The sequence below is a fragment of the Cyanistes caeruleus genome, chromosome 8 (assembly GCF_971803275.1).
Source record: "Cyanistes caeruleus chromosome 8, bCyaCae1.hap1.1, whole genome shotgun sequence".
NCBI lineage: Eukaryota > Metazoa > Chordata > Aves > Passeriformes > Paridae > Cyanistes > Cyanistes caeruleus.
The window spans coordinates 2,298,907-2,316,749 of NC_141708.1; the positions used below are offsets into that span (position 1 = coordinate 2,298,907).

A 17,843-nucleotide genomic window follows, 5' to 3' on the forward strand; every position below is an offset into this window, starting at 1 on the left:
GAGTAAAGAAACACACCAACAGCACTGTCCAATGACCCCAAAATTAATTTTACTGCCACAATTACCAACTGCTGCTATTTACTATCCTGATACAACCAGAATAAATTCTGTATTTACCATGCCTTAGGCTTGAAGCTATTTTAAGGATCCACTATTTCCCAAATTAATTCCTATTGCCAAACATCCTGTGCTGCAATTAGACAAGAGTTACAGCTTTTAAAGACTCTGATCAAAGAGCAGCAACATGATGCAATTGTTTAGATGTTTCCAGGGAGACTTAAAAAGCCAGAAAACACCTGGTGGTTTGAAGAGGTCCTCATGGGAGCTCTTAAACACAGAGCTGGAAATTACACAAATGCCTCTGTGGTCTCTGAGTGTTGTTTCTTTTCGGCTCTGCAAATTAACAGAATCTCTTTAATACCTTTGATAATTTATTAGCTCCTGCTCAGCTGCTGCAAACCCCTAAACAGCAAATCCCTGATGTCACCAGTTCTGCAAAAGCATTGCTGCCTGTGATATTTATGTGCTGCATCGCTCTAATTATTGATTTGAGGTGCTGAAAGCAGCTTGGAAAGTTCCTCTTCTGCCTGAAATCGTGGTATTTTGCCATGTTTACATCCCACAGACACAATTCATCAATGCACATAGAATTAATGCATATTTTGAACATAAAATCACAATAAAAATACCAACCCCACAAGGAATTTTTAAGAAAAGCATCATGCCCTCCCGACCTAGCGAGACTGAGAGAAAAATAAACCTCAAATCCATAAAACACAACCACAAGGCCCAAAAGAAAAGTCATCACCTGTCTTTGGCTGAGGGAAGAGGGGACTTCCCTACGCTCCTGCCTTGCCCTTCACAGGATGGGACAAATCCTTGCTGAACGGGCTCATTTTCCCCCCTTGGGCTTTGTTGCTTCTGTCCCCAGGAAAATTCCAGTTTCCCTGCAGGGATAAAGGTTCCTGTGAGCCCTGGAGGCAGCGCCCATGAATGGCTGCAGTGTTCAGTGCCAGAGCCAGTCATGCTCCCCAAAACAATTGGTGTTTGTGGCTCCTCAGGCAGCAGCCCACTGGGCATCAACAAAGGGCTGCTATCACCTCAGGGAGAAAATTCCAAGAGAAATACAATATTTTCTCCAAAAATCCACGGTTTTAGTTTCATACTTTCTCCAAAAATCCACCTTTTTTGTTTTATACTTTCTCCAAATAACCACTTTTTTTCTTTTGTTTCATATTTTCTCCCAAAATCCCCCTTTTTTGTTTCCTCCTCACACATCAAAGCGACTCTCAACAGCCACCACCAAAGCCATGGCGTGTCTCGAAATGAAAAGCAGGTGGGAAATGAGCTTAACTAAGTGAAAGCTACAGCTCAGCCACACTCAAGTCATTAAAAAACAGGGGCAGATCTTGCCCTGAAAATCAATTTTTATGGCCAAGTCTTTTATGCACATAAAGGCACATGTGCAAGGTGTTTTCTGTCTTCAGGCTCTGATTATTTAAAGCAGAAATTCAATGCCCATCACCCTCCCCAGCTCCAGATTCTCCCCTGTCGCTGGTTATCCTGGGGAGCTGAAGAGCAGAGATGGCATCCTCCAAAACCTGTCCTTCAGGTGGGATTTTCATCCCCACTCACCCCTCAACCCTCAGCTCAATTCCTGCCTTTCCCAAAACCTCTGCTCCCCACAAAGCCACTTCTGCCCCTGGGAACTAAAAATCAAATGATGGATTAGAAGTTTCACTTCTAATCAAATCCCCAAACCCCACCTCGCTTTATTCCCGTTCAAACCATCCATGGTTTCTCTAACCATTGTTATTATTTGTACAGAAATCACACCTTAAAAATATTTTCCTCTGTTTTGTCCTGTTCTGCTAGTTTTGATTCATTTCTTTCTGTGGTAAGAATCAATTTCTTTGTATAGACATAAATGTGTGAAATGTACATTACTCAGCACTGAAACTCTACCAGTTTATCTCCCAAACTCCTTTCCCTTTCTGAGAGAGTGAATCAAATATCTTTGAGTAATAAAATGGTCATTTCAGATGGTTAAAGGTGTCCAAAGCACTGCTGGATGGACACAAAACAGCACAAGATATGCTCAGCTTCAGGAGACCAGGAGAGCTGAGAGAAGGCACTGAATTAAAAAATTTCAAAATCATTGAAATTAGTTTCAAGTACATCTAAATTCAGGAAAAAAAAAATTTTAAATTTAATTATTAATATAAGTATAATAATTATTCTATTATTAAATTAATAATTTTTAAAACGATTTACCACACTTGTGAATTAATAATACCCAGCCAGGATTGCATTTCTAGCTGAAAAGTCACCCCAGCATGGCTTTCTCCCTTCCCCCAGCCCCTGCACAGCTGGGCAGAGTTCTGCAAACGCTGTCTGGCAGGACAGTTCCTTCCTTTCCTCCTTTCCCACGCTCCTGGTTCTGATTTCAGCTCCCACTGACAGCCTTTGGAATGAGGGGAAAAAACCTCAGGGATGGCCTGGCCATCCTTAAATCCCATTCCAGTGAAAGTGAATTTCATTCCAGTGAATTTTATTCCAGTGAAAGTGCATGGAGCAAAACTGCCCTGGAAGAACACGGTGGGCACCAGCACAGTATCAATTCCTGAAAACAGAAATGTAAAACTTTGGTCACTGAGAACATTTGAAGGGTCCAGTGATTTTTCCAAGGAAATTATTCAAGTTTCTTCCTTGGAATATCCTGGTAAATGAGGCCGAATTTCAAGGGTAAATAATTTGATGCAGTGCAGCAGTTCTCGAGATTCTTGAGGACAAATTACAGCTCGATTACACGAGCACAAAACTGATAAATAACTTGGGCAGTTCACCCATCAGAGTTCCTGAGGAGCCCAAAACTGAGCCCAGGATCTGAGGTTCCTCCTTGAAAAACACCCCATTATGAAAGAATCAATCATCTCAACACCACAAGCTCCTAAGTCTATTTCTAATAGTTCAAACTGTGTAATGTAAATAAGTCATTATTTAAATATAGTTCTCTGTTTCCACCTTTTCCTTTCCTCTTTGCCTTCCCAGAAATATTTAAGTCTCTCCAACTTCCTCTCCCTCCACTTCTGCCGGGAAGCAGTGCTGGAGTGGGAGGTTTGTCTGTGGAAAACAGATTAGAATTAAGTGTTGGATCTGTGGCCTTGAAAGGTGCCCTCAGCTGAGTTTTTAATTTGGGCTTTTCAAGATTGATCAGCACACGTGTAATTTAAAAGCAGTTTGAAGCAGCAAGGTAGGGAGTTTGACTTCAAATTAATGAGCTTTTGACATCTGCAAACAAAATGATAACGTGAACCTATTTAAACTCAGCCCTGTGTTTAACAGGGAAAGCATCTATCATTTTAACCTGGTTACACAAAGGCTTTTCTGCTGCCATCTGAAAGCTGTTCCACCACAATCCTGCTCTCAGCAGCAATTTGCAAACTTTGTTGTATCAGATTAGTAAAAAGACAGGCTGCAGATCAATTAATATCATTGAATAATTAAATGTTGTAAGTGACTTTCTGCAGCATGATTGAAGACATTCATGAAAGCCAAATTTAAATTAACCAGACTCAGTCCCTGAGACATCTAAACCCACAGAACACAAGGTAAAAACATTATTTATGGCTTGTTTAAATCAGGATTTTACTGCTCAGGAAAGGCCCAGCAATCCACAGCATATTCCAGCAGAAACCAAGACTAGGAATGCAAAGGAAAATAAATCCTCCAAAGACAAGCAGCAAAAACTCCAAGATTAAAGGGCAAAAAGACAATCAAGATGGAATTTACCAAAAGAAACAGGGTGAGGGAAGGGTTAGGAGTGAAAACTGTTCTGAAGCTGAAGCTCTTAGTACAGAAATATTTACAGACCCTTTATCAAATATCCTGCAGACCAGAGGGTCTGTAAGCAGGAATTTTCATCGTTGGCTTCAAGCTGTGATCACGCTTTTGTTTACCAGACTTAGATTTTTTTTTGGATGGAAAAAGTCCATGAAAAGAACCAAGGGAGGTAAGAAATTAGGGGCACAAATGGCAAGATAGAAGCAGGCATGGTGTGAACCTCATGGCCCCTCCTTTGGGAATTCAGACGGGACTGCAGCACCTGTGGGGTTCAGCATCACAGACAGGGAAATATCAGCTCTTACAACCACCCCAAACTCAAACACTCTGTCCTCATCCCAACCCACATCCATGGGAAAAGGGGTTTGGAACCATCGAGTTCCCAGTTCACCCCAGCCTGCCTCAACCAACACTGCTCTTCAAGGGGCACCAGGATGATCCACAGCAGCTCCAGCTCCTCCAAAAGTTATTCCAGGTGGAATAGATCGATTTTAGTGGAAGGGAAGACAACTCAAGCCCCAGAGCAAGTAAAGGAACACCCAAGCAGCAGGAAAGCTGGAACTGATTGAGCTCAGGAGAGTGAGATCTTGCCATGGATGTGCAGTTGGGTTTTTCATTCTAAAATATTTTCTCCAGAGCAACAAAACTTTCAAGTGGGAGGTTTATCCTCCAGCTGCCCTGATTATTGTGTCCTGATCTTTCAGAGGTGACAGGAGTAACACACTTTTCACTTCTTCCCTTGTGAATCTGTGCTTTGCTGTCTCTTTACAATTCATTGTCCTACTGAAGCAAAGCCTTTCCGTGTCCTGGTTCTTCCCTGTGGTTCGTGCTGCTGCATTCCTGTTTGTGTGTTATCTTCAGGGAACAGCTGTTCTTGGCACAGCTTCTTCCAGCTGCTGGGGCATCCTCACACTCCTGTGGGAAAGAGCTGCCTCTTCCCAACACAGGAATCCCAAAATTGTCACTTCTCTTGCTGGTATTTTTTTTTTTTTTTAGTTTATGTCTTATCTCACCTCAGCCTTACAGCTTTGTTTTTTGGTTTTACCTGCTCAGATCTCTCATTTTTACAAAAAAAAATTATTGTTGTACATTAGAAAAAGGGAATCTCAGGTAAGACAAGCTTTCAGGACTGAGCACTTTTTCTTTTTTACAGAGGGGATAAAAGTGATGGAAAACCCCGGGAGTGAGTTGTTGTACATTTCCCAGTGAACAATCCACCATCACTGCAAGCCACAAACTAATCCAGCAAATTTCTTCCCAGTTTTATTTCTCCCCTCAGCCAGGAAACACCTTTGAACACAGACAGATCTCTGTGAGCAGATTTTACTTTGCCATTTCAGCAGTGAGTCAGTGACAGCAGCCAAAGGGAAAAGGGCATTTTTGGGGCAGGGGATGTCACTGGTGAAGAATCCTCTGCAGGAAACAGGGAGGATTTGGCCAGACAGAGGGATATCAGGGATGGAATTATTATTATACCTGCAGCAAGTCAGCTGAACGTGCCTTAAAAACACAGTCCATGATGTGAATAACCCAGAATTAAATCCTGTACAAACACTTCTACAAAATGCTGCTGCTGAGCTCCTCCTAATTGCTGCCTTATCAGGATCTCATTTCAGCTCTGGCTTACACAAGTATTAAATGTATTTGTACAACAAACCTGAAGGGATATTGACATTTCAGCAAGAAGTTTGGAATAAATACAGGCAGGGTTTTTTTTTAATATGAACACTTGGAACGTTTGGGATTGTATAATTCAGATCAGACAGGGCAAAAGCAATTAACAAGTAACACCAGGATGAAAGCCTGTGCAGAAAGGCACAAATGAGTAAAAAATACAAGATCAGAGTTAAGAAAGATGCAGGAATCCTGCACAGAGCATTCAGCCCAAATTCTGCTGCATCACATCACAAATCAGCTCAAGCAGCACCCGAATCATTCCCTGAGCCAGCTCCAAGCCCATAAAACCAGAGTCACATCCAGGGGAGCCATAAACGCTCCACCAAGACCACGCAATTCCAAACTCCTTAATAATTCATGGATCCAATTCACACCACTTTCCATGCCGGGCACAGAACGATATTGCAGCTTACAGAGGGATTCTGCTGCCATTAATATTGCAGCAGGAGATCAATAATGAAATGCCCATCAAGGAGCAGAGAGCTGCTCGCTGCGGACAAGCAAGGAGCATCCCTCAGGCCTGGCTGCTCCTCTGCTGCTTCCCAAGCTGCAGGGGTGCTGCAAAACTGCAGCCTCCTGGAAAAACTGCAGCCTCCCTGGGAGTGCTGGATGAGGAGCAAGTGACAGAGTTGGAGTCTGATTCACCAAACCCATCCCATTGTGCTGTTCCCACCATGCTGCTCGTAAAGGAAATACGGTCCCTTCCTGCCAGCCCCCCTGGAGTAAGGATGGAATTGCAGCTTCTACCCAAAACATCTGTTTTCAACCTCTTCTCCTGAGAAATTTTCGTTGTATGTCCAGATACAGAATAATTCACTTAAAATTCCCATGTAAAGGCAGTTTTTTTTCCACCAAAACATCCCCATCATTCATTGCTGATGGCCTTCGAGTGCTCTGACACCACCCACGGGATCTCCACCTGCTGCTAAGCCCTGCCATAAATCCATGCTGAGGGATATTTCAGAAACAGAGACTGAAACACGGCATCACATTCACAAAATGCCAACATCACTCCCAGGAGGGACCAACACAATCCTCAGGTTTTCTCTATGATTGAACCATTTTCCTGCAGAAGCTCCCACTCCTCGAGCGAGCAGGGTGGGCTCTGTGGGCTCCCAGCAGCACGACAAACAATCATTATTCCTTGGGATCTCCCTGCTTTTCCTCCTCCACAGCATCCCATGCTTGGCCTTTTTTTTTTTATTTTCCACTGCAGCTGACCTGCTCCAAAACCTTGCACAAATGTACCTGGCATCACCAAGCATGAAGAACAGAAACATTTTGCTGATAACAAGAACTGGAGAGGGGTTTTTGATAAGTGCCAGGACAAGGGGGAATGGCTTTAAACTGAAGGAGGGGATATTTAGATGGGATATTGGGAAGGAATTCCTGGCTGTGAGGGTGGGCAGGCCCTGGCACAGGTGCCCAGAGAAGCTGTGGCTGCCCCTGGATCCCTGGCAGTGCCCAAAGCCAGGCTGGAGCAGCCTGGGATAGTAGAAGATGTCCCTGCCATGGCAGGGATGGGCTTTGAAGTCTCTTCCAGGCCAAACCCTTCTGTGTTTCTGGAACACGTGGATCTGACTCTCAGAAAACACCAAGGACATCTGTGACAGGGCAGAATTGTGCTGACTTCCTCCAGCTCTATTTCACTTGGCAGTTTGTCAACTCCTGTCCAGTCATTTTTCTTCACAAAACCTCTTAAACGAGTGAGAAAAAGGTCACCAAGTACAGGAGCAGAGCTCTGCTGGAGCACACTGAAACCAGCTCAGTTAATAACGCAGCTCTGCAGCTCTGGTCCTGACACCAACAGCTCCAGACTCCAAAATCCTCCTCCACTGCTGTCACCTCCCAGCTGGGAAGGTGCAGGAGTTCACTCTGTGCAAGGCAAGGAGCAGCCCTGCCCTCTGCCCCAGCTCCACGGGAACCTGCTGAGTTCCCTGAGTGGGACAGGAAGGTTTTGCACAGATACTGAACCTGCCGAGTCCCCCAGCAATCCCTTCCCAGCCTCCCATCATTGCAGCTGACACGGGGCATTCCTGGCACCACCCAGGAGCTGGGAATGCCCTGGAGGGTGAGGGAAGAAGAAAAAGACTGAGAAAACTCAGGGATTTAAGTCAGCCCTTACTCAGAGATGAAAAACCTTGACTGGGTTTGTTAAGAGATAAATAACCGTAAACATGTGAGGTGGAAAGCAAGGAAAAAAGCAAGATATAAACTAGGACCAAAATATGCTAAAATTCCCCACTTAGCACTCGAGGAGAAATTCCTGCAGCCCAAACAGCCCCAGCACCCTGCTTTAGGTACATGAAGATGTCTGGGTTTATTAAAGGTGTCAGCAAAGCAGGAATTGGGTTTTGCTCTGTGCTTGGGAGAATCCCTGCATTTCAGGAAGGCAGAGCACGGCAGTCACAGCACAGCAATCCCTTTCTTTGGGAACGCAGCAAAGCAATCACTACGCCCACACCATTGGGTTTCTCACATTATTTTCTTTCCCTTCTTCTCGCACATTTCTGAGCTCGCTCCACACATTTCAACTCCTTCCGGCACTTGACAAAACAAATGTTTTCAGCTGAATTCCCTGTGCTCGGCTGATCCATCATCCCCCAGGGGATGTTTGCATCCACACCGGCTCATCCTGGGCACCTCAACCTGTTCCATTCCCTTTTCTGCCCAGAGCCACCACCCCAAGCACAAAGCAGACACAGATTTCCCCAGGATCTGCTGTTACCGCCACCAAGATTCCTCCCAAAGCCCAAATTCCACCTGATCAAGAGCAAGACCAAGCCAGTCCCCCCAAACCACCTAAAACGTCCCGCTCCAAGGCTTAACTGGTTTCATTTATCCCCCAGCAAAGCCAAGTGGGGGATCACGTCCCTCCAGGATGAGGAAAACACATTTTATGCAGATTTAAATCTCTTCTAAACTACACCCAGCTTCCAGCTCAACGTCATTAGTTTTCATCAGAAAACTTATTTTATTTATTTACTTACCAGCCCCAAGCATGCACAGAAGGTACAACTGTCATGCACTTAAAAAAAAAATACTTTTTTTTTCAATTCTCCGCATCTTTATTTCTGCTTCCCACGGATTATACCATCTTAGGGGGAAAAATAAATCTCAAAAAAAAGAAAAAAGCTCGATAAGCGCTGTCTTTTCTTTCAACTCTGCAGTATCTACCCCATCCAAATCAGACACAGCTGAACACACAGAAAATCTCTTCACGCTATGGAAATAAGCCACATGGAGAGGAACCTCACTGAAAAATTGGGAAAAAAACCCAGGAGACAGCCTTTCACAATTAGACAACACTGTTCCATCCCACAGCAAACAGCCGGTAACCCTTTCCACAAAGCCGCGAGTAAAAGAAAAATAAAATCCCGTGATGGGAGGCAGTGAAAAGCCACGTGAAAGCCAACTAATAAATGGAAATAGAGGGAGTTTGAACAACACCAGCCTTGACCGTGGCAGACCTGAAGAGTTCGTCCGCAGCCGCCGGTCCCGCTCTCTTCAGGAGGAGCTGGATGGGAACCGACGGCAGAAAATCGCTTTTAAAGGCGCAGCCCGGGCGCCAGCCCCATCTCGGGAGCGGGGCAGAGCCGGGGGAGCACAGCTGGGAGGGATGCAAGGACATGCCCGGGGATGCTGAGGATACCCAGGGATGCTGAGGATACCCAGGGATGTGCAGGGATACCCAGGGATGTGCAGGGATACCCAGGGATGTGCAGGGATACCCAGATATGTGCAGGGATGCCCAGGGATGTGCAGGGATGCCCAGGGATGTGCAGGGATACCCAGGGATGTGCAGGGATGCGCGGGGAGCCGCCGTGCCCTTGTCCCGCATCTCCCGGGCGCCGCGCGGTCCCAGCCCCGCCGAGGAGCCGCGGCCGCCGCTCCGCCCGCCCGGCGCTGCCCCCGCGGTGGGATCGATACCGGGATGGGGCTGCCGGGATGGGGCTGCCGGGATGTCGCTGCCGGGATGCCGGTACCGGGATGTCGGTACCGGGATGTCGGTACCGGGATGCCGGTACCGGGATGTCGCTGCCGGGATGTCGGTACCGGGATGCCGGTACCGGGATGTCGCTGCCGGGATGTCGGTACCGGGATGCCGGTACCGGGATGTCGCTGCAGGGATGTCGGTACCGGGATGTCGCCGCGCTGTCGCGCTGGCTCCCCGGGCCGGCCCCGGGCAGCGCCGCGTTCTCTCCGCCCGTGCCCGGCTGGGCAGCGCCAGAACAAGCGGAGCCACCCGGAGCCACCCGGAGCCACCGGGAGCCACCGGGAGCCGCTCCCGGCACCTGCGGGCGGCGGCATCCCCGCTCCCCGCTCCCCGCTCCCCGCTCCCCGCTCCCCGCTCCCCGCTCCCCGCTCCCCGCTCCCCGCTCCCCGCTCCCCGCTCCCCGCTCCCTCTCTCACCTGCTCGGCTGTGGCGGCTCCGGGGGCCGCTGGCGGCGCGGCCGGGCCGGCCGGGCAGGCTCTGTGGGCCGGGGCGGCGGCTCCCGGCAGGAAATTTCCCTTTGGCCGCCGCCTCCTCCCGCCGCCGCCGCCGATCCCCCTCAGCCCCGGGGCGCGGCGCCGCCTGGCGGGCACGGCCCGCACTGCAGCGGGAGCGGGGCCGCGGCCTTGGGGCTGTCACCGCCACGGCAGCGACAGCGACACCGACAGCGACACCGACAGCGACACCGACAGCGGCGGCGACAGCCCCGGCACCGCCAGCACAGCACCGCCGCCCCCCGGCACACGGCGGCCGAGCGCCCCGCTCCCTGCCCAGCTCCCCCCACAGCTCCTCCCAGAGCGCCCGGCCCTGGGGATGCCGCACCTGCCCTCATCCCCGGCCCCGCGTCCCCCCGGCATGAAGGAATGTCCCCCGGCATGAAGGAATGTCCCCCGGCATGAAGGAATGTCCCCCGGCATGAAGGAGTGTCCCCCGGCATGAAGGAATGTCCCCCGGCATGAAGGAATGTCCCCCGAGATGAAGGAGTCTCTCCCCAGGGATGCAGGAGTCTCCCCTGGGCACACGGACCCTCCAGGGTCTCTCTGCCCTGCCCGCCCTGGGGGGACGCACCCGCGGCTGGCCGTGCCCAGGGACCCCTCCAGGGACCCCTCCAGGGACCGCCGAGCCGGCCGGGGAGACCCGAAATAGGAGGGGCAGGAGGGACAGCAGGGCAGGGAGGAGGGCATTACCGGGAGTCAGGATCAGGGCGGCTCAAGGCACATCGCGCTGCCTCCTGGCTCCGGTCCCTGCTCCGCGCCTCTCCCGGAGCCAGAGCAGCCTCCCAGCAGGACAAATCCCTGCTCCAGGAGGGATCCCGGGCGACTGGAAAGTCTTTCCCAACGATTCTCTGCGTTACTGTCAAACCCCACCCCGTTTAAGTTTTCCAAAAGACGTCCCAGAGCAAGAAGAGAGCCCCAGCAGGAGAAATCTCTCCTCCAGGAAAGACATTAAAAAGTCTTTCCTAACCTTCATCAGACTCCGGATTACTTCAAACCCAAAATGCCCATGCACACCGTGTTTAAGTTGTCCAAAAGATGTCCCAGAGCAAGAAGAGCATCCCAGCAGGAGAAATCTCTCCTCCAGGAGGAATCCAAGTGATCTCACTGAACTTTCCCCACCTTAATGGCTCTCCATGCCATTTTCCACACCCCCACTCCCATGCAATATTTAGATGCTCCGTAGGATGTCACACAATCAGGGGGGTGGAAAGGAGAAAAAACAAAACACAAAAAAAAAAATCAGAACGTCTGTGAATATTTGTGTCTTCTGCAGGAAACTTCATCAGGGCCTAATTACGTCCCCTTGGCATCGTGTTGACAAGGAAACAGCGATTTAGGGGGAGGTTAAAATTCCGTCAGCAGACACGGCAGCTCAAGAGGGCACAGCACCAGGGAGGAGCTGGATTTTAATGAAGGTTTTTGCAGATTAAATGACTGCAAGTCAGCGATTTTCTCACTGGGAACCTCTTTGCGAGGAATTGGATATTAATTTAAATCAGTGCTTAAAGCCAGGTGATAAAATAAATAGAATTATTATAGGTGTTGGACAAAACGACCACGTTTTCTATTAGTGCAGGAATTAAAGATACTGTTAGGCTGTGTGGTCTCAAAATTAATTAGTCATGAGACAGAATTGGGAAGCCAAGTTGTACAATAAAGTTTTTAATACATTATTTGGTGTGAAGGGATTTGCTGGAGAGAAGGGGAATATCTAAATCAATTGTGCAGTTGTGAAATGAAGTTGTAAAAAGAGCTTTGTCCAATCTTCCACTCTCAGGGCTATAATTGATGATTATATTGATAATTTAGACTCGTTAGTGCCCAACTCTGCATCCTCCCAGTCTCATCCAGGATGCTCCAAGGCCAGGTTTATGCCACTTGTGTTTTCCAGGATATATTAACGAGCTGGAGCCAACAGCCTGAGTTTAATTTTTAGAAAAACAACCTGGGGTGATGCTCTCTGATAGACAGCTTCAACCAGAAATCCAGATTTAAAGTCCAGGAATGGGGATCTGAAGGATGAAGAGTTTAGAAACTGAATTTCAGATCTCTCCAGATAAGGTCTGAAGGGAATTTTTGCAGCTGAGAAATGAGGATGCTGGGGGATTTGTATCCATTTAACAGCAATTTCATTACCTTGACAGAAGGAAGACAGAAGCTGTACCAAAAAAAATAAATTTAAGGAAGTGGAAGGCTGAAATGTTGTGAAAAATAAGATAACAACGAGCAGATGATCCCACATTTATCCCAATACTGGGATAATCCAGTATCCAACAGGGACTTTTCTTCCTGCACCTCACAGCCCATTGCTCAGGTGTCTTTTCCTCTCTGTCCATCACAAATCAAACCCCTCTCAGCAGTGGCAGCTCTTTGGCAGCCGTTGCACTTTTGCTTCCAATTTTCCAGGGATGCTGCAGGGCCTCCCACAGCTCCTGGCTGGCCCCAGCCCCTTCATCCCCTCCTTGGGAGGAACATTATTCCAGCAGAATGGCTGGGAATGTCACCAGGAGCAATTCCAGGCACTCTGCTGCTCTCTGGTACAGAGGGGCTTCTCCTCTCCCTCAAGCTCAGGGAATAAATGATAGGAAAAAGGCAATATTGGAACACCAACATTTTATTTTGGGTTTTCCAACACGATAACCTTGGTGGCAGCGCAGTAAATTGATCTCTTTGCTGATGTAGTGGAACAAAAATGGCAAATTCCTGAAAGAAAAATCAGAAAATCAGAGGCAAAACAGCAAAAAACTGAGATAAACTCAGGATTTCTGTGGCTGCAAGCACATCTCAGCCTGAAAGTACAGGAAAAGCTTTTCAAAGCAGGAATCATTGGGCAAGCTCAAGAAAATAAACTACAGGAAAGAGGCAATGTTTGAACATTTTATTTGGGTGTTCCAACATGATGCCCTTGGTAGAGCAGGGTGGATCAGTCTTTTTGCTGATGTGCTGGAACAAAAAATTGTAAATTCCTGGAAAAAAAAAAATCAGAAAGTCAGAGGCAGAACAGCAAAAAACTGACAGAGACCCGTGGTTTGTGATGCTGCAAATGTATCTCAGCCTGAAAATAAAAGGGAAACTCTTCAAAGTAGGAATATTTGGGAAAAAAAGGCTGTGTAATATTCCAGCAATAGTTAATTTAATGACTTCAAAGGGGTATTTGTCGAAGGTTTTTCCATTTGCAATCTAAAATTAGGAGTCTGTAGGAATGGATTGAAGTGTTCAAACCTCCATGTCTTTGGAATTGTTACAGAAATTGCAATAAGTGGAAGCCTGCTCTTCTCTCCATCTCTGCCTCAAGGGGTTGTTTTAAACACTCCACACCTTGAAGCAGCTTCAAAGCCACGTCTTATTAAAATGAAAATATTGCAAAGGCTGTATTTTCCATTTCTTAAAATACCAGGAGTGTATTTTTGCCCCTCACTCGTCAATAAACTGCACTTGACCACTGAATTTCACTATTCAGTCATAAATGAAAATGTTTTAACAGCAAAACACTTCATTTTAAAGCTGTGTCATCTTTTAGGGTGTGGACAAAAGACACTCTGAGAGATCTTAAAGGCTTTAGTGGAGCTCTGTTGTTTAGGGAAATGCAGACACTGACTTGTGGAGTGAAAATGGAAAACATCTCTATAATTTCACTATTTCATTTTAAAGCTCTTTATTTTATAAATAATGGCCTGCAAACATTCCCACCAAGGATTTTTCCAGCCTGGAAATGGGAAGAAACAGGACAAACAAGGAGTCAGGTGCTCAGGGAGCTGCTGCTCTCCTTCCCCTGCCCTGGGAGAAGTTGTAGAGGAGAAACTTTCCCATGGAAGGATTTATTTCCCATCAAAACTTAATGCTGGATCATTTCTTATCCCAAATGTCCTTGAGAAAAGGCAATTTCAGGGCTGTCCCTGCAGCTGCCATGTGAGCACGGGGTGTTCCCACTTCCCAGTATCCTCCCTAACCTGGAAGTTTGAAGCCATTCCCTCTTTTCCTGGCACTTCTGGCCTTTTTCCAAAGAATCCAGAGTGGACACAACTCACATCCAAGGCATCCCCTGGCAGCAACAATAATTTTAAACCCAGATTTTGCACAGTTGTGTTGGTTCCAGTGGCTTTGGGATCTTCCATTTATTTTAATTCCTAGTTGGAAATACTCCTCTTTTTTTTCTGCTATTTTTTTTTTTTTCCCCGAATCCTGCTGGCGGCCGGGGTGAGAGGATTGAGCTGAGGGGCTGGTGACAATATTCCACCAATTTTTATTCCAAAATCATTTATTCCAAATTTATTCCACCTGTCTGAGGGACAACATTCCAGCTGTGATCCCGCTCCAACCTCGGAGCTCAGACATCCACAACCATCCCATGATGGAGCTCTCAGCTGGGAAGTTCTGGGCGTTTTCTGGCCCAGAAACTTTGGACAAATCCAAGCAAACATCTCAAACTTGTTTGCTTTGTCTTTCCAAAGCGCCGTGGGAGAAAATCCCAAAAAGGTCAGAGGGAAAGAAGAAATCAGAAGATGGAATTGTGCAAATCCACCCCACAGCAGCACTGGGCAGGGATCCATAAAAACAGTGCTCACACCCTTCTTCCAAAGAGTCCCAAAGTTTTCCGAGGAATTGTTGCAATTGTTTTGCAGAGCTTCACATTTCTCAACCTCAGCTCCAATCAAATTATGAGGCTTTATCCTATTTCCCTTTTCCAGTCCAAATACACAACCAAATCCCTGTTTCCATCTGAATTCTGGCTGCAAAGTGCCGGACAAAGAAACCCAGATTTCATTCTTAATAATTTGTTTTAATTTTAATTCATCCGTCCCAAAAGAGGGAGAGGCAACATTGGCAACACTTGGTTTGATCCTGCGTGGAATCCATGGGTTGATCCTGCACATCCTGGAAGTTTTTGGAATCTTTTTGGAGCCAAACCCAGCTGAGGGATGAAGCAGCTGAGCTCCTCTGCAATCAGAGATGGAAAAGGGAAGTGGGAAAGGCTTTGTGGGTGACACGAGGATGCACCACGAAGGTCAGGCCCAGGAAAATCCCAAATATCAGCAGCATTTCCTGCCAAGCCCCCCTTGCCAGCAGCCAGTTGGTTTCACACAGGATATTTCCACAGAACACAGAATTTTTAACCCCCAGCAGGGCAGAGCTGCAGCTGCAGCAGAACTGAGAAGAATTTGCAGAGGCTTCACCTTGAATTTCCCCGGCTGCTGCTGAGCACAGCTGAGAGCTTCGAACCAAACCTTGGATCCTGCCCTGCTGGCATCCCTCGGGAGAACATCCCAGAATGGTTTGGCTTGGAAATGACCTTAAATCCATCCCATTCCACACTACCAGGGGCAGGGACACCTTCCACCATCCCAGGCTGCTCCAGCTTGGTCTTGGACACTTCCAGGGGCAGCCAGAGCTGCTCTGGGCACCCTCACAGGGAAGAATTCCTCCCAAATCTCTCATCCTTCTGGAACTGTGGGAAAAGCATCAAGCCATCATAGGATTATTTTTTTTCCCCCATGTAAGAAGGTGTTTGCAATATTAAAGAATAGATGTGCGTGGAAAGTTTGCATTTAAAGGCCTTGTTTTTGTATTTTTGGCTTAAAGCAGACAGGGAAATCACATCATCAAGTTTTAAAAGTGATGGGTAATTTCATGTAGCAAAGGATTGCAGATCTCACTGCTGCCCCCCTGGTTCATAACAAATTAATCTGATTTTTCTCTGTGGTTCTTGTGCAGGGCTGAGTCAGGGTCAGTGAGGGCAGAGATGAGAAGATGCTGATTAAGAAATATTTTCTCTGAGTCAGAGGAAACCAATCTCTTCTCCTTTCTCTCTCAAGATGATGTGTGTCCTGTCAAACTGCAGCTTTAATTCCAGGTTTATGATGATTTTACAGGTAGCTGTGAGAAAAAAAAATAGAAATAAAGACAAGGAATCATAGCCCAGGCAGAGAATGAACCTCAAGCAAGAAAAAAAGCAAATGATGATCTCATTTACAGAGCAAGCCCCTGAGCCACAGGAGAGTTTCAATGATTTGAGCCATAACAATTTGAGCTGAGTCACCAAAAACTAAATCCAATTGAGTCAGATTGCAAGGAAGGGAACCCCAGGCTGTTCACCATGCTCTGAGTCTCTGCTATTCAGTATTTTTAAAGTGTGAGGTGCTCAATTCATTAAAATTGAAGGAGCTGAAAAATAATTCCTGGGAAGTTTTAGCCAAGACAAACATCAATTCTCCAATGCTGAATTTTTAAACCGTATTTCAGAGGGGACAAGTGGCACTGCTGATGGCAGGAGGGCAGGTTTTAGCTCTGTTTATTAGGAAATACCCTTGGATTATAAAATCTTGGACTATGTCCTTTGGAGAATAGAAGTGTTGGATTAATGAACCTGGAGAGGTGGATCAGCCCAACAGAGCCATCCCACATTTCTGTGGTTAAAGTTTAACTGGGTAGTAGACAGAAAATGAGGCAGGTTTCTTATTATTTTATACAAGGCAAGAAATTTCCCTTTATTCCTTGAAGCTTAATTCAAATCCTGACTGATTTCCACTTTGATTATTTAGGAATAAAACTTGAATACTTTAAAAAACTTGCATTTATATATTCCTATAAATAATGACCTCAAAGATATCATCAAAGTCTCAAGTAGTTAAAAAAAAAATAAAAAATCACAAGACTATAAATATAAAATCCATGGATGTCAAATCTAATTGCTGCTTAAGAGTTTGGGATCAAAAAATATCATAAAACCAGAAAAACCTCAGTACAATAACACTGCTTTGCAAAATAAGTATTTTGCCAGGTATTTACCCCTGCTGAGAAGTTCTTGGCTATTTCAAATCCATAAAAAAAATCCAGAATCTCTCCCTGTCATCACAGGACAAAGCAGGGAAGCTTCAGGACAAGAAGTCCAGAGGTTGATTAAAGCAGATTATTCCCTAAAGGTTAATTCAAAAGCTCTGGATGATCCAGGAGCAGGGCTTCAGTATAAAGTGGATAATGGCATTATAATTAATAGAAATAAAAGCTAATGGAATCTCTGTTATTCTACACCGACAATAAATTATTCATTTATGTTCCATGTTTCAGGCCAAAATAATAGGGAATAAGCTCCCAACTTTGGGTTTACCTCAAATTCTTGGGATTTGGCTTCAGTCTTTTCATTAAGTAATGAAGAAATTGTGTTCTTTGGTCAATGTTTAGGTCAGCTGGGATCAAAAAATGAATATATTCCCTTGGTTTATAGTCCAGAATAGATTTTTTCCAGGATTTCTCCCTGTACATGTCCATCCTTCCCTGAAATTAAGCCCTGCTCAAGGTATTTGTCTCCTCCCTGCCAAAAAAGCAAAAGGGAAGGAGCTATTCTGTAAAAACATATGGAATTTAATTAGAATTAGGAATTTAATTAGGAATTAGAATTAATTAGAATTAATTAGGAATTAGAAAGCAACCTATTGACAGCAGATAGAACCTGCTCCAAAGCAGACAGACCCCACCAAAAGCCAAAACCAGCACAATATTTTCTGAAATGTGAAGAATTGAAGAGGTTTCCCAAAGGGATGGTTGGGGAGCTCCTCAGGCAAGCTGGGAATTTGAACGGGGAAGGAACATTTTACAACTTTATCATAATGTATCAGAGAGAGATTAGATACAGATTGGCAGATTCCAGCCTGGCTGTCAGGATTTTAAGAGGAAAAAGCGAGGAATTGAGAACTGTCCCAGGAGGAGCTGGGAATGTGCCAGCTCCAGGCTTTGGATGAACCCAGAGCTGGGATCTGGGAAGTGGCGAGGACCATAAATCATCCATGGACAATTCCAGCGGCCTTTGCCAGGCTGCTTTGGTTGTCACCATGGCA

The 17,843-nt window shown here is 46.3% G+C and overlaps 1 protein-coding gene across 6 annotated transcripts in view; it reads right to left on the minus strand.

Annotated features, from left to right (window-relative positions):
• The window catches only part of PTPRE (protein tyrosine phosphatase receptor type E), an 87,695-nt gene extending 76,578 nt beyond the window's left edge, over positions 1–11,117 (minus strand). The window contains exons 1-2 of one of the 6 annotated variants that reach the window (XM_086900805.1): positions 9,934–10,074; positions 809–947 (exon numbers count right to left, since the gene is read on the minus strand). Coding sequence is in view for 1 of the 6 variants with exons in the window: in XM_086900801.1 (XP_086756927.1) it covers positions 8,511–8,545 (35 nt within the window). In the remaining 5 variants the exon portion in view is untranslated. Of the gene's footprint in view, positions 1–808; positions 948–8,510; positions 9,002–9,933; positions 10,082–10,701; positions 10,868–10,978; positions 11,001–11,025 lie in introns of those variants that run through there. The other 5 variants (XM_023930041.2, XM_086900808.1, XM_086900810.1 and 2 more) reach the window with 5 other exon arrangements.
• Positions 11,118–17,843: the final 6,726 nt, after the last annotated feature.